This window comes from Rutidosis leptorrhynchoides, chromosome 11, assembly GCF_046630445.1.
Source record: "Rutidosis leptorrhynchoides isolate AG116_Rl617_1_P2 chromosome 11, CSIRO_AGI_Rlap_v1, whole genome shotgun sequence".
Lineage (NCBI taxonomy): Eukaryota > Viridiplantae > Streptophyta > Magnoliopsida > Asterales > Asteraceae > Rutidosis > Rutidosis leptorrhynchoides.
In genome coordinates this window covers 58,416,360-58,431,615 of record NC_092343.1, presented here as the reverse complement: position 1 = coordinate 58,431,615, position 15,256 = coordinate 58,416,360, and the positions used below count along the sequence as shown (strand labels likewise).

The window sequence follows — 15,256 nt, the reverse complement described above, 5'->3', positions numbered from 1 at the left end:
TCGACGCGTACACCATATTGATTGAAAATGTCGATATGTCGGACCCAATTCCAGAGGCGATCCAAGAGATGGCGGATGAAGATGCCTACGACCTCCATGACGCCGCGGTCAATGCTTGCGTGGCCATTAAGGTGCCGTTTATTGAACAGATTTGGTCGACACCGGACCTTAACTTGGCCAAAGTGAAAAAGATGATCTCGTAGTTGTAGGAATTTTTGTAATTCTGTATTTTTATTTTTGTTCCTGATGTAATGGGTGTAATTAAATCAATGAAATATCGATTCCTTATGATTCTTGTTATTTTACTTGTGTTCCAACTTTAGTAAAACATTTTTATATAAATATGTACGCCCCGTCGTCACGGCAACGTACCATTTGTCAAGGTTACACTTGATGATTGTCGACATTGCACTCATCTACTTAGTGCTGGGATTAATGCGACGGATACGAAATCCGGAGGCATCCCGTTCCGAGGGCTAGGCGTACCTCCAATACGCCTAGCGTCGCCAATGCCGTCCAAAGAATAGATGATGTCTTTGTTCATGGCATAAGTAACTTGTGAGTGGACTTACATTTATAACGCCGAATCGCGACCATAATAGTTACACAATACATTAGTAATGAAGATTGAAAAATGCATTTAATTGAAAACTGAAAACAAAGAAGTCTAATGCGCGACACGCTTACATTTGTGGTGATCAATCACAAACTTGGTAAAATGAAAAAGAAAAATTTTCAACGAAACGATTCGAAATATTTAAACATAGAACTTCTTTAAGTTTGTTGCGTGCCAGGTACGCGGCACAAATTTGCCATCATGCATCTTTAGGTTATACGCTCCGTTGCCAAGTGCATCTGCAATCACATACGGGCCTTCCCAATTGGGTCCCAATTTTCCAGTATTCTCGACCCGGCTGGCATTGTTATTACACCACACAAAATCACCGGGGCAGAAAGTACGTTCCTTCACACGTTGATTGTAATACTTGGCAATTTTTTGTTTGTTTGACGCTTCCCCGATAGCGGCGGCATCACGCCTTTCCTCCAACAAGTCCAAATTTTCTTTCAAGCTAATGACATTGGACTCATCATTGAATTGCACTACACGTTGGGTTGGGACAGCAATTTAAGCGGGTATCACCGTCTCGGTACCATATACAAGGTTGAATGGCGTTTCTCGATTGCTTCCTTTTGGTGTGGTTCGGAACGCCCATAATACTTGTGGAAGCTCATCTGCCCAACCTTTCCTGCACGTGTCCAGCCTTGCCCTTATCCCGGAAATGATATCTCTGTTGGTGACTTCGACCTGCCCATTTGCCTGCGGATGGGCAACAGAACTGAAAGTCTGTTTGATATTCAACCCGTCACACCATGAACGAAACGGATCGTGATCAAACTGTTTGCCGTTATCACTTACAATTTCGTGTGGTATTCCGAAATGGCACATGATTTCCTCCCAAACAAAATTCACAATCTGTTTACCCGTTATGCTCTTTAAAGGTTTGGCTTCAACCCACTTGGTGAATAAGTCAATTGCAACGACCAAGTGTTTTCCATCCGGGAAGGGGCCTACCAAATCAATTTCCCATTTGTAAAAGGGCCAAGCTGACGTCACGGGAATTAGTTCATGCACCGACATGTGAATTTGTGGGGCGTGACGTTCGCATGAAGCACAAGCTTTGATAATCTCTTTCGTGTCACGGTACATGGACTGCCAAAAATACCCTAGCCGTATTATCTTCCCCACAACGGTCCTAAATCCTGCATGCATGCCACAAGTCCCTTCATGTACCTCCCTTACTATTGTTTCCGCCTCGCTTGGGACGACACGCCTTAAAAGCGGTGCTGTGAAAGAAATCCTTCCCTTAACATGCAAATAGGTGCTTTCATACGAATCTTACGTGCCGTTGCCCCGTCGTCTGGCAACGTCCCGTTCTTGAGATACGTAATGATGGGACTCATCCACGTCTCGACCTCTTCTACAGGGGCTACCTCCTGTGATTATTTTGCAAGAAAATCAGGACGTGTACGTTGTGTTTTAAACAGATTATGCGTATAGCATGTTTGTTATCGAAGGGAGTCGATACCTGTACTACGTCAGTGGATTTTTGGCTAAGGACCTCCACCCAAACGTCCTTGGCGAAGTGGCTGAACATGCTTGATGCGAGTTTGCTGAGTGCGTCGGCCTTTTTGTTCAAGGATCGCGGCACTTACGTTATTGAGAAACGCTCGAATTTGTTGGCCATTTCTTCTGCCAATGCCAAATAATTTTGCATAGCCGGATCCCTAGCTTCAAACATCCCGTTCATCTGATTCACCACGAGTTGGGAATCAACCGACACCTTTAGGTATTTTATTCCCATCTTTTCAGCCATTCTCAAACCAGACAGTAATGCCTCATATTCCGCTTCATTATTGGAGGCGGGGAACTCGAAACGCAACGCGTAGGTATGTTCCTCTCCGTCAGGGCCAATTAAAATTAGACATGCACCCGCTCCGTCAGAACTCAATGCTCCGTCAGTGAATAGTTCCCTCATGACGATATTTGGTACTTCTTCGACGACCGGCGCTGGTGGCGCGGCGCATATGAATTCAACCATAAAATCTGCCATAATCCGGCCTTTGACAGCGGTACGGGGGGCGTAATGGATTTCATGTTCACCCATTTCGATTGCCCACTTGTCTATCCTGCCAGAAACCTCCGGTTTGCTCAATACTTGCATGAAAAACTTGTTAGAATAAATTTCCTCCATGGTGCTCCGGTCTCAATCGCCGTACTGTACCTGTTTAATAGGCGAATCAGTTAGCACCAGCATTGGGTGCGCTTGAAAGTACCGTCTCAACCGTCTTGCGGTGTGGACCAGCGCAAAAATAAGCTTCTCAATCGGTTTGTAGTTGACTTCGCCATGTTGTAGCACTTTGCTCACAAAATAAACTGGCATCTGTGTGCCGCCACGCTCCGTGATGAGCACTGAGCTAACAGCCTCAGTTCCCGCCGCCAAGTAAATTGTCAAAGTTTCGCCTGAGAACTCTTAATCATGTTAGCATCACAATATTTATAAATTCGTAAAAAATTATTACGGAACGGTTACTTTACCCGGCACTGGTGCCGTCAACGTCGGCAACGTCCTTATCAAAGCCTTCATTTCCTGGAAAACATGATCTGCTTCGGGAGTCCAGTCAAAGTTCCGTACCACGTTGTCTTTCAACACTTTGAAGAATGGAAGTGACCGTTCTGCTGCCTTTGACAGGAATCTGGACAACGCTGCCAACTTGCCGTTCAAACTTTGTACCTCCTTTCTCGTTCGCGGTGCTGTCATTTCATCAATAGCTTGAATTTTCTTAGGGTTTGCCCATATACCACGCTTTGTGACGACGTGCCCCAAGAACTTTCCCTCCTCGAATCCAAAACTACACTTCTCTGGATTCAGCTTCATGTTGATTTTTCGTAGAGAGTCGAACGTTTCCTGAATATCCTTCAAAAGGTCCATTTCGGCGTGACTTTTGATTACCTATGTCGTCGACGTATGCTTCCACATTTCGACCGATCTGTTCTTTGAACGCAGCGTCGATGACCCGTTGATACGTTGCGCCGGCGTTTTTCAAACCAAAGGGCATCTTTTTGTAACAAAAAATGCCTTGACCTGTGTGGAACGCGGTTTTGTCCTCGTCGCGTTCCGCCATTTGGATCTAGTGATAGCCCTTGTAAGCATCAAGGAAACATTTGAAACGAAAGCCCGCCAACGAATCTACCTTCCAGTCTATCTCTGGTAGTGGATAGTTGTCTTTGGGACAAACCTTATTGATATCTTTGAAGTCGACACACATCCGCCACGATCCGTTCGCTTTTTTGACCAGTACTGGATTGGCAACCCATGTTTGGTACTTAACCTCTCGCAGTATGTCTGCTTGTACCAACTTTTCCACTTCATTCCTTAGGAAGGCGCTACGTTCCAGAGCCATGCCCCATTTCTTTTTCCTTACCGGAGTCATACTCGGGTTGGCGTTTAAACGATGTTCTGCAATGGTACGAGGTACTCCCGTCATATCTGACTCTTACCATGCAAACACGTCAGCGTTGTTCGCCAAGAGTTCACATAACGCACTTTTCGTTGCGTCGGATAATGTTTGTCCAATCTGTATTGCCTTCTCATAAAAGGAATGGTTGATGATAACGCTTCCCCCTTGCTCAATCGGTGCCGTCTGATGTAGCGGCTGTTCCACCTGGCCCACAATCGGGACCCGATCAGAGAAAACAGTTGCAACGCCTAACGGAGTTGGGAATTTCATCATGCCATGCACAGTTGATACTATCGCACTGAATTCGCACAACGCTTCCCGTCCCATGATAATGTTGTACTTCGACTGGATTCTGACAACCACAAAGTTTAAAGCTACCGTTCGCCGTTTCGTATTTTCCTCTAATGTAACGTCAATGTTTACTCGACCCAGAGACCAAGTCTTTTCGCCTGTGAATCCCGCGATGGGATGAAGTGGGGGTTTTAGTTTGTCCTGCACATCTTGTGGTAGCTGTAAGAAGCAATGTTCGTATAAGACGTCAACAGCGCTTCCCGTATCTACATAAATTCTATAGACCTTGCATCGTCCTACCGTGGCGGTTATCGTTACGGGCAAGTCGGTAGGACAGACTCTCCAAAAAGCAGGAAACGTGATAGGGGCACATTCCCATTCCTCCAAAACTTCTGCCTTACGAACGTGACCCGCGTGCCACATTTGTACCATGTGGATGTGCTTTTCTTGAGCTTTTTCTTTTCCCCGTTGCCAGGCAAATTTCTTTGTCCCGGGGACTTTGACACGCGACGTTTTTAGATGGTCAAGTTCCCTCAGTTTCAGCCGTTCAACTATCACTTTTTTAGTTCCCTGCAGTCGTCCACGTCGTGACCTTTATCTTCGTGAAAAATACACCATTTACTTTCATCTATAGCGAAATGTGGCTGCATCGGCTTTGGTGGCGGGAAATCTTTACTTACTTCTTCCGTTGCCAAAATTTCTTTAGGCGTTTTTGACAATGACTTGACCAAACTTTCCTCTTCTGCCGACAACCTCTTGGGGACGTACCGTTCATAAGGACGGTAACTGTTATGATGGTAAGACTTATGACCGGAATGTCCGTAGCCCCTGTTTCCGTTTCTGCCACTTCCTTTATACTTGTTACCTGTATTACCTTTGCTGTTTCCCTTGTCGTATTTATTTCTCCGATCCGTTGTGCTGTGATCCCCAACGGCAGCGTCTACAAATTCCTCGGAACGTACATAATCCTTTACCATTTTTACATCTTCAACGCACGTTTTTGGCAACTTACGCCGCATCGATTTTACCAATGACAAATGACGAGTTTGGCAGATTCCCATGATGTACGCGGAGATCTGCTGCGATTCAGGCAGATCTGGAATTTTCTGGCATTCCGCTGTGAAGCGGGAAGTAAAATTCATTAGGGATTCACGCGACCTCATCTTGATGCTGTGCGCATCTAGGTGAGTCAGTTCGGTGCGTTTAAAGTTCTGGAAACGTTGCACAAACTTAGTTCTGAGGTCCGTGTAGCTGGATATGCTCAAGGCAGGTAATTTGACAAACCACTCTCTCGCGACGGCTTGAAGCTGTCCCGGGAACATGTGGCACGCCGTCGAGTTATCCCAATGCTGCGTCTTGACAGCGTGTTCGAATTGCTGCAGGAAGTCTTCCGGATCCGTGGTGCCGTCATATACCCCTAGCGTGAGGGGAGTAGTAAGGACGGCGGGCAACGGGTGGGTGGCTATCTCTCGAGTAAACTTCTCAGACGTCGCGGAAACCTCAAACGTTCGCTTAACGTTGTCTCCCATCATAGCGTACCAATTGTTCAACATACGCCAGGCTGCTCGACTTGAGCACTCATAGATTCTGGCGCGGCTAGAATTAAATTCTCAATTAAGTCCTTTCGCGCTTCCTCTCGGGTTTTGCCAGAACTTTTACCAGTCTCTGACGCCGGACGTGTAGAGCTTCGTGGTTGAACTTTGGACATACCAGTTGGCCTTTCGCCGCCTTTGGACATGAGTGACGGTAAAACGAATCCCCCTTTTGCCAGAAAACGTATCGCTTCTTCACTGCCGATGGGTTTAAGCTGGCTTAAATTCGTTTACGGGTTTTCCGCCTCCTCGGCGTCACGCCTATTGGTTTCATCATCATCGTCAAATTGCAACCTGGTAGGCTTGATGGAGTCATCTGGTGTCTCAAAAGAGCTGTCGTCATTGGGCTTCAAAGGGTCATACGGTTCTTTGCCGGTGTTGGCATTTGGTGATGGATTGGAATCGTCTGTCATCTTGTGTGAAAGTATTGATCAAACGGTCCCACAGATGGCGCCAAATGATCAAACCAAAATTGACTTGAGTGCAATTAGTTGAATGATTAACCTTCGGAAGGGTTTCCTTCGGTTTGCGTGATGAGTATGAGGGGTGTTGTGGTGGTTAACTTTTGCCGAGCCTCCAAGGTGAGCTTAGAAGAGTAATCAACGGTGGTAAGTGTAAAATGTTGATTAATTGCTAAATGTGTGATTATGAGCAGTATTTATAGGCATAAGATGGCGGTTACCAAGGATAACCACCACTAGCCCACTAAACCACGATTACCACTTCTGGAATCCTTTAATCATGCCCACTAACTGCTCCATGTTCTCCTGATTTGTCGGACGGACAAGTAGCTGTGTAAACCAAGTTAAATGGTTAACGGTACGCTACGGGTGGCGTAGCGTAGGGGTAATCGTGGCCCAAGAGCGACGTTGACTTGGTATCCAACCAGGAGCTGAAGCTAAACGTCCAGCTACAGGATACGCCATGCGTCTCACGTGACGGCCATGGCGGAACGTACGTTATTAGATGTTATGTGTTTTATGTTCCTAAATACGTGTGCACACTAAGATGTTAATATATATATATATATATATATATATATATATATATATATATATATATATATATATATATATATATATATATATATATATATATATTGCCAAAAGAAAAACATAAATACGCAGGTATCAAGTAGGAGTTCATAAGTGATATAGGATTATATTCTTAGTTCTTTAAAGGAAGGTTCACTAGCCACTTTGTTTCTGACCAGTTATGACTAAGTTCACCCATTAGACTATATTTATGATAAAATCACTCCATTATCAGAAATCAGATGCATTCAAACTTGAAAGAAAATGCTATATATATTTATCAATTAAATACATTATACACATATATAAATAAATACATATATTTATAATAAATCATGCGAAGCAATATAAATCCGTACCATATAATTGCATTTCTTGCACACATTTCATAAAAGTCTTTTCATGCACTCCCATATTGACTATAAAGTAAGTATTTATATTCATTTTAGGCACACACATTTGATACCTTTCATAGAATTCAATAAAATCAATGTAACCAACCTATACACCCTTAATCTTGAAGATCACAAAAGAGCATTAACTTAATTGCCTTTTACAATGGTGCTTAAGTTATGAAGTCGTTGATTCTAGACACCCAAAGTTGGTTCTAGGGCTTATAGCATTAATTTAATTGCTTTTAAAGAAGCGGACATTGCGCTAGACAAAACTGTTAAATGGAATCTTTTCACTTTAAAAATAGACGTGCCCTAAAATATAAGATTAGTCTCTATCTCAACAGCTCTTAACATAATTTCTTTCATTCACATCACCACAAAAAACTTTAACATTCTTATAACTAACTCCATATCTTACACGTTCGCAGCAAACTTTAACCAATTTAAATTATTATTTAAATACAACAAATAAATAAAAGTGACACTTAACTAAATAAAAATGTAACATATAATTTTAATAATATTAAATTAATTAAAAAATATTATATTAATAATTAAAATTATAGATAAGTATTATTTTAACTAAAACAAAAAAGTTTTGACTTATTACGGTAACGTTGATATGCATTCATATATATACTATATACATTTATATTATTTTATTTTTTTGGGTAAATGGTAGTCACCCGACAAAATTCATTCAACAAAAAATAATGATACAATACAGATCACAAGTCTACAAGAGTGCCCTGTAGTCCAAGAACAAGCCAAAAGCACCAAACCTAGCAAAAACTAGACATAGCCAACTCGCAAAAATAGACGAGCTAGACGCAACAAACAAACACACAAAACACCCCAATTTTATGTGATCTTCCATAACATCTTCAATTGCCAAACTTGCACTGAATCCTTAAACCTCAAGGACAAAAGCTTGTAAAGAACCGTTGAAAAAATGATTTGAAACAGTTGGTCACTTGTTATCGATTTGTTACTAAACAATCGAGCATTCCGTTCTTGCCAAATAAAATACATAGAAGCTGCAAACAAAGCTTGACAACAACCACCGGAGACACTCTCCGATGCGCGATCAGAGCCAACAGCTACACGAAAACTTGCCAACAGTTACCACAAATAGAAATTTGAATCAATTGCTTAACTTGATTCCAAACTCTACTTGCATACATACATTCAAAGAACAAATGGGTGTTAGAGTCAGGTTGAAGTTGACAAAGATTACAAACAGCAACACCTCCACTCCCATTCAAATTTATGTCCCATGGTTTGAGCATATCTTGAGTTTTTAGGATTTGCTTCATAAGGAGCCAAGCAATAAACGCGTGCCGAGGAATATTTTGCGCAAACCAAATCACAGAATACCATAGAACGTTAGTCTGACGATACCGAATGGTATCCCAGACCTTTGATGCCGAGAAACAATGTAAAGCGCCATCCACATCCCTCCAGCGAACAACATCAACTTTTCCTATATCTGGAGGATCAGTAGATATATCTACTGATCCAGTAGCTAGATATATCTACTGATCCTCCAGGTATTTGGTAGACAAAAGAGGATATTTAGTAGACAATACATCTGGCCACGACCATCTCGAGTCATTAACAAAATGAGAAACATTTGAATCGATAGAGATTGCAGCCCTATGTCTTTCTCTATTTGTTAGAATCTCCACCAAAGGACCATAATCACACCAAATGTCATATAAAATTGACGTGTTTCTGCCATTACCAACTTGGTGGATAATATGTGGACGAATAGTGTTACGAATACTAAGAATCTTTCGCCATCCCAACTTGAATCAGCGGAAGGTTTCACAAGCCAGAAATTGTTTCTTCTTAGACAATACGAGTGAATCCACTTGACCCACAGGGATTTCTTTTGCGTAATAATGCTCCACACATGCTATGACATAAGCGCCATGTTCCAATATTTCAATCGCTTGATTCTGAGACCTCCCTCGTGTTTAGGCAAACACACGTCATCCCACTTGACTTTAGCTTTGCCTTTCTTAAGATCGCCTTCTGAAACGACCCGTTCATATCACTATAAACGCAGTACGTTATTCATTGGTCCCATAGCGAGGTATTTGACTTCTATATGATACGTTTTAGAAATTATTGCATTCGTTTCATAAAAAGCACATCATTATTATACATAATGCATATTTTAAACAGGTGGGCGATTATTTAAGAAATAATCCCCATAATACATCGGTTTCCAAATACTACACACGTGACATAAAAGTTGAATATAATACATGACGAAGGTTTTATTGAATGCAACACTTCATTTAAACAAAAACATGAGACTCCATGCACAGCTTGCTCAGATAATGCAACAGCGGAAGACTTTCTTAAGGACCTGAGAATAAACATGCTTAAACAGTCAACACAAAGGTTGGTGAGATATATAGGTTTAGCATCGATATAAATATAGACCACAAGATTTCATAGTTATAAATATATGTACATTCACAAGTGTATAAAAGTATTCTATAAGTTGTTGAGCGATTCGGTAACCATACTTAACCATTAATGTGGCATATTCCCTTTATTATGAAATCTCCCTACACTGTACCAAGTGTAGTAAAAACGAAGTACTATGCAACCGTTTACGATACTAGAGCAACTAGCCCGGTTGGGGTTGTCAAACCCGATAGATCTATCAATAGGATTCGCGCTTACATGTTCTTACAACATGTAAATATTAGTTACCAAGCTATTAGGGAAGATATGCAATGTGGTACAACTCAACGTAGAATATATTTTAAGTACTTGTGTCCATGGCGTAAAACATAAAATGCATGTATTCTCATCCCAAAATATTTGTAGAGTTTAAAAATGGGACTATATACTCACGGTAGTAAAAGTATATTAATAATAAGTTTTCAACTTATTAAAAATATGACCGTCGTCCTTGGATTCACGAACCTATAACAATAATAACGATTCAGATAATAATACGACATATGAATAAAATAAAGCAAGTTCATAGAATACTTATATAATAATTTTTAACATTTTATGTTAGTAGTTCATTGTTAGTAGTCCTTTGTTAGTAGTCCAAAATAGTCCGAAAAGTCCAACAGTCCAATAATCGGTATATATATAATCTTAGAATTACCCCACGACGTATTGTATACGTATTGTCTTTGCATCAACCCAGAGACGTATTGTATACATATTGTCTTAGAATTAATTAAGACATATTGTGTATGTATTGTCTTAGGATTTATCAAAACGTATTGTATACTTATTGTGTTGGGACGTACCAAGAATATTATTATACATATATACAATCACAGAATTAACCAAGATTATAATATTTTGTTATAATACTGATAACATGTCCAAATATATATAGGATATAGGAAAAGTTAATAAGGATATGGTTAATATAGTTTTTATAATATAAATTTCGTCCATACAACGTTAATTTTAGCAGATTTTGTTTTGCTCGCCAAATATTCATTACAACTCCGTTTAAAGTGAATCAAATTGATATGGATTCCTTAAGAAGTAAATTTTACAAAACCAATTCGAAAAGTTCATCCCAAGTAGTAATTTTTAGAGTTTTACCCTCTTTTTGTGTCGGTGGACAGATTTGGAAAAATCCCGGCATCCACCCAATATATGATTTTTGATAAAATACTTCCACTTTGTCTAAAATCATGAAAAAAATACTGGAAGTCTTATTTACATATATTAACATATTTTCAAAGTCTTAGCCTCGAACTCAAAGTCTAAGATAGGTTTTTAATTCCCAACCCAAAACAGCCCGCTTTTTACCGAATGGAGATTAAAGGATATATGTTAAGTTTCAAGGTGTTCTTCATATGTACAAGTTATAAGTTCTTATATTAACTTAATATAACATCATAATACATATAAATAAGTGTTATTAGAGTTAAGTTAGAAAGATTAGATTAGTTTTTCAAACAAGCTTGGTGTTCATCAAAACAAGTTCTAGTTTTTACAAGTTTTATAAGTATAATAAGATAGCAACTATACAAGGAATTGAACAAGAATTTTGAGAAGTATTTTACCTTGATTATGAAGATGAAAGTTGATGAGATTAAAGTATGATATGAGAGCATTCAAGTGTGTATTTTTAGTTTAAGAAAATGTGGAGTAAAAATGAGTTAAAATGGTCCTTATTTATAAGCTTATAATTTTGGCTTTTAGTGAAAATATCTAAGATAAGTTAAATTGTATTAAGTCATGCATGACATATTAAATTGATTAGGTCATGGATGACATATTACACAAATAATTACAGATTTCTATTGGTATATACCAATAGTAAATACTTCTAAAAGCTGTGTATAATACGGGTAAAAATACCGTATGAATGCGAGTAGAATTCTTGAGGAAATTGAACGGAAATACGAGTATAGATATCCTTTATATGTATTGGTATATTATAAAGTGTATTCAATACTTGTAAGGATGTATTTACACTCGTAATACATTATATATAAATACATTTTAACATAAGTTAATTACGTCGTTTAAATAGTAACATATATATTGTTTGAAAACTCTTTAAATTAGTAATATGAAAATATATATATATAATACTTTGTTAATATACTTAATGAGATATTTAATTATCATATTTTCAAGTTAAATATATATAAATCCATATATATACACAATAATTAAACAATTAAACAATTAAATCAAGTTATGACGTTCGTGAATCGTCGGAATAAAAGGGTGACCAAAAGCTTGTGTAAAACTCTTTCCGGAGGTTCAAGATTTATTAAAATTCATTGCTTATCAAGTCGGAATTATATAAAGATTAAGTTTAAATTTGGTCGGAAATTTCCGGGTCGTCACACCTTGACACCATAAAAATCCCCGAATGAGTTTCTCTATATATTTGAGTATCTTATCAGGCAGAAGAAAAACCGATGACCAGTTGATCATGCATATTTTAACCGTAGGGTTTAATATTCCTGCTCAATATATAAAGGGGGGGTTTAAGGAGCTTAGAACGTGGCTCTCCGGTCCGGCTACCGTGAATAACCCTGGCTGACATGATGATGTCGGCGGGGTGGCCAAGTGATTAAGTCCACCTCCGATAACGGTCGTCGATCAAGAGGCCCCAAATAAGGTCGTAGGTACTAGCTTACAAAAGACTAACCTGTTAACCTTGAAAAGATGCTGAATGATGCTGTTTTATGTAATGTGTATCGTATGTGATGGTTACGTAATGTGCCGTGTGTGGTGAATGATGATTAGGGTTTGTATTTACAGGCAAACCCTAATTCTAGAACCGTCCCAGATCATGATAATCTCATCCATAACTGACTCCCCCGAATCATGGATATAATTATGGAAAAGATATTTACTTGACAGCTAAGCAACCGCTGTACCGAGAACAAAGGAATCAGATACAATCCGCATACCGCATAGCGCACACAAGCACACGCCTACGCACACTATTAAGCGCCCGCATGCATATGAGGTGCGCATGTGGGTTGCGGTATCATTATGTCCCCCCAGTTTGATGTTATATGACGCAAGACACATGACATCAAACTATTAAGCGAAAAAAACAAGAAAACGGCTAGCATTCAATGTTTCGCGTGCGTTTCGAGGTCATTTAATGCCTGTCACTGTCGCAGAAGACCATTCGGCTGACAAGACATAAAGTGGCAGTTGGCAGGCGCGTGTCAGCCACGCGCTCATAGGTAACCATACCCATCTGACATCCTCACGCGCACTCAAAATGCTAACCGTTGATCGCTGAACACGTGTACAGCCACGATAAACCCATTCCAACCCATGGCCCCAAATCGTCTCTATAAATAGCCCCAAATCACAAACATTTCCATTTTTCTGCTCCAAGCTTCCTCAATACGCTGCTACATTCAATTCCGATCAAATCCTAAATACTCCGGCCACCGTCTAAAGGTTAGTGATTCTCCAACTATTCTATAGAAAATGACTAAGGATAACGAAACCTATGTAGATAGTGTCAGATCGATTATAGAGCAGACACATATTGACCACTTAGTTAAACAATACCCGCCGTTAGCGAAATACAATCCGGTGCCACCCCTGCCCAATCAGCGTGCTCACGAGCCACTAGAGAAAAAGGTGGCCATCTACGAACATGCGTTCAAGCATGGTAACTTTAGGGTTCCCCCATCCGACTTCTTCCTAGGCGTATTAGATCACTTCAGAGTGGGATTAGGACAACTACACCCTTATGCCATAGGCAAAATAGTTCTGTTTGAAATGTGGTGCGCCGCACTCGATAGGGTTCCGTTGGTTAAAGTTTTTTGTCATCTATACTTCTTAGCTAATCACCACAAATCCTGGTTCACCTTCTTTGCCCGTCAAAATTTCACCAAAACCCCAAAGTCGAATGCGGGTAACTGGAAAGAAACTTTCTTTTTCATTGACCAAACTGTAGTTGGTACCGCTTTTCCGCAAACGCTTATATGGTACGAGAAGGTGGAAAAGGATGTGAACAAAACCCCGGTCCTTGATGACGAGGAAACAAAGCTGTTAGCGGAGTGCGCTAACGCACAGCTGGTGCACCGGTCATACGGGAACGTGATGTTGCGGCTAGGGAAGATATCCGCACACTGGCCATGGGAGGATGTGCGTCCAGCCATAGTCGGACCGGATGGAAAGGGTAGGAATAGTATAATCACGTACTAACAACAGTTTGCTATTTATATATTCTAACGCATGCGTGCATGTTTGCAGAGATGAAGATGAAGAGAGTACTGACTGCGGAGGAGATTGCGGGCATCGCCTTCCGCAAACAGAATGTGAACCAGCCGTTAGAGCAGGAGAAGACTGGCGAGAATGCACCTGCCACCTCCGGCAATAAGCGCAAGGCCGCCGAAGCCTCCCAATCCCAACAGAAGAAGAAGAAACTCACTCCCAAACAGAGGGAGGACAAGCGGAACGACAACTTCGTTCCCATCGAACCCCGTTCTGCGGATCTACCTCCCTCATCATCTGGTAAGAGTTCTGCTTGCGCGCATACCGCACATTTAAGTTTGCATTTATTTAACCATTTATGAATACGCAGGGCATGCTGAAGAGACTCATCACACCCCACCGCGGGTCAATCTGGACCTCGAAGCTACCGCGAGTCAAAGGACAAGACGATACACCTGGACTCCGAGTCTACACCAACTCCGCCACACGGTAGCTTTCGATTGGCGAACCTGGCACAACTCACCCAGTCATCTGCGGAAAATGCCGCAGAGCAATCCGCCTTCCTTCAACAAATCTTCCCTGCTGAGTTCCGCAACCAACTAGCCGCACTGCCTTTTAATCAGGCGCTCAACGCCTTCGTCCAAAACGGCCTCGTCTTTTTTGGCATGGTTGCGGATCAAGCCCGCCGTTCCACTAACTTGTATCAAGTGGCCGTGCGGAAAGAAACATAGCTAGGGCTGCTGCAAGCGGGGGTTGATCAGGTGAAGAAAGACAGGAACGCCGCAGAAGAAGCGCGCAAGGCGGTGGAGTTAACCGCGGCGGAAACCAAAACTGCACTGATTGAAGAGAGAAAGAAAAACCGCGAGCTGGTTGGGGCGGTTGACCAGTCCAAGGGGGAGGCGGAGCGTCTGCGGATGGAGCTGGAAAGGGTGACGAGGGAAAAGGATGACGCGGTTACAGGTCGCGAGCTAGCGGAGGCGGACTTGACAAAACTCCGCACCGCTCTCCCTACCATTGCGCAGAAGGTAATGGATTCCGAGCCTGTGTCCGACAAGTTCAACGCCTATGTTGACGCGGTTAAAGACCACGAAATCAACAAGGCAGTGCTATAGGTGATCCAAGCCTGCGGCCTCACACCGCCGTACCCCGACGTCGTGCAGAAAAAATTGAAGGAGGGTACGGCTGCGGTGCTCATGGAAGCGGAAGAAGCCATCACTGCCAT

General features: G+C 41.3%; 3 protein-coding genes across 3 annotated transcripts; all 3 read right to left on the bottom strand.

Moving 5' to 3' along the window:
- Nucleotides 1-2,210: 2,210 nt before the first annotated feature.
- LOC139874614 (uncharacterized) lies at nt 2,211-2,753 on the bottom strand. Its single transcript, XM_071862022.1, has one exon. The coding sequence runs from the start codon at nt 2,751-2,753 to the stop codon at nt 2,211-2,213; it is 543 nt and encodes a 180-aa protein (XP_071718123.1).
- Nucleotides 2,754-4,865: 2,112 nt separating this feature from the next.
- LOC139874613 (uncharacterized) lies at nt 4,866-5,840 on the bottom strand. The gene has a single exon (XM_071862021.1). The coding sequence runs from the start codon at nt 5,838-5,840 to the stop codon at nt 4,866-4,868; it is 975 nt and encodes a 324-aa protein (XP_071718122.1).
- Nucleotides 5,841-8,193: 2,353 nt separating this feature from the next.
- LOC139874612 (uncharacterized) lies at nt 8,194-9,387 on the bottom strand. The gene is made up of 3 exons (XM_071862020.1): nt 9,301-9,387; nt 8,519-8,867; nt 8,194-8,432 (listed from the first exon to the last, which is right to left on the bottom strand). Exons 1-3 carry the CDS (start codon nt 9,385-9,387, stop codon nt 8,194-8,196), a joined length of 675 nt encoding a protein of 224 aa, XP_071718121.1.
- Nucleotides 9,388-15,256: the final 5,869 nt, after the last annotated feature.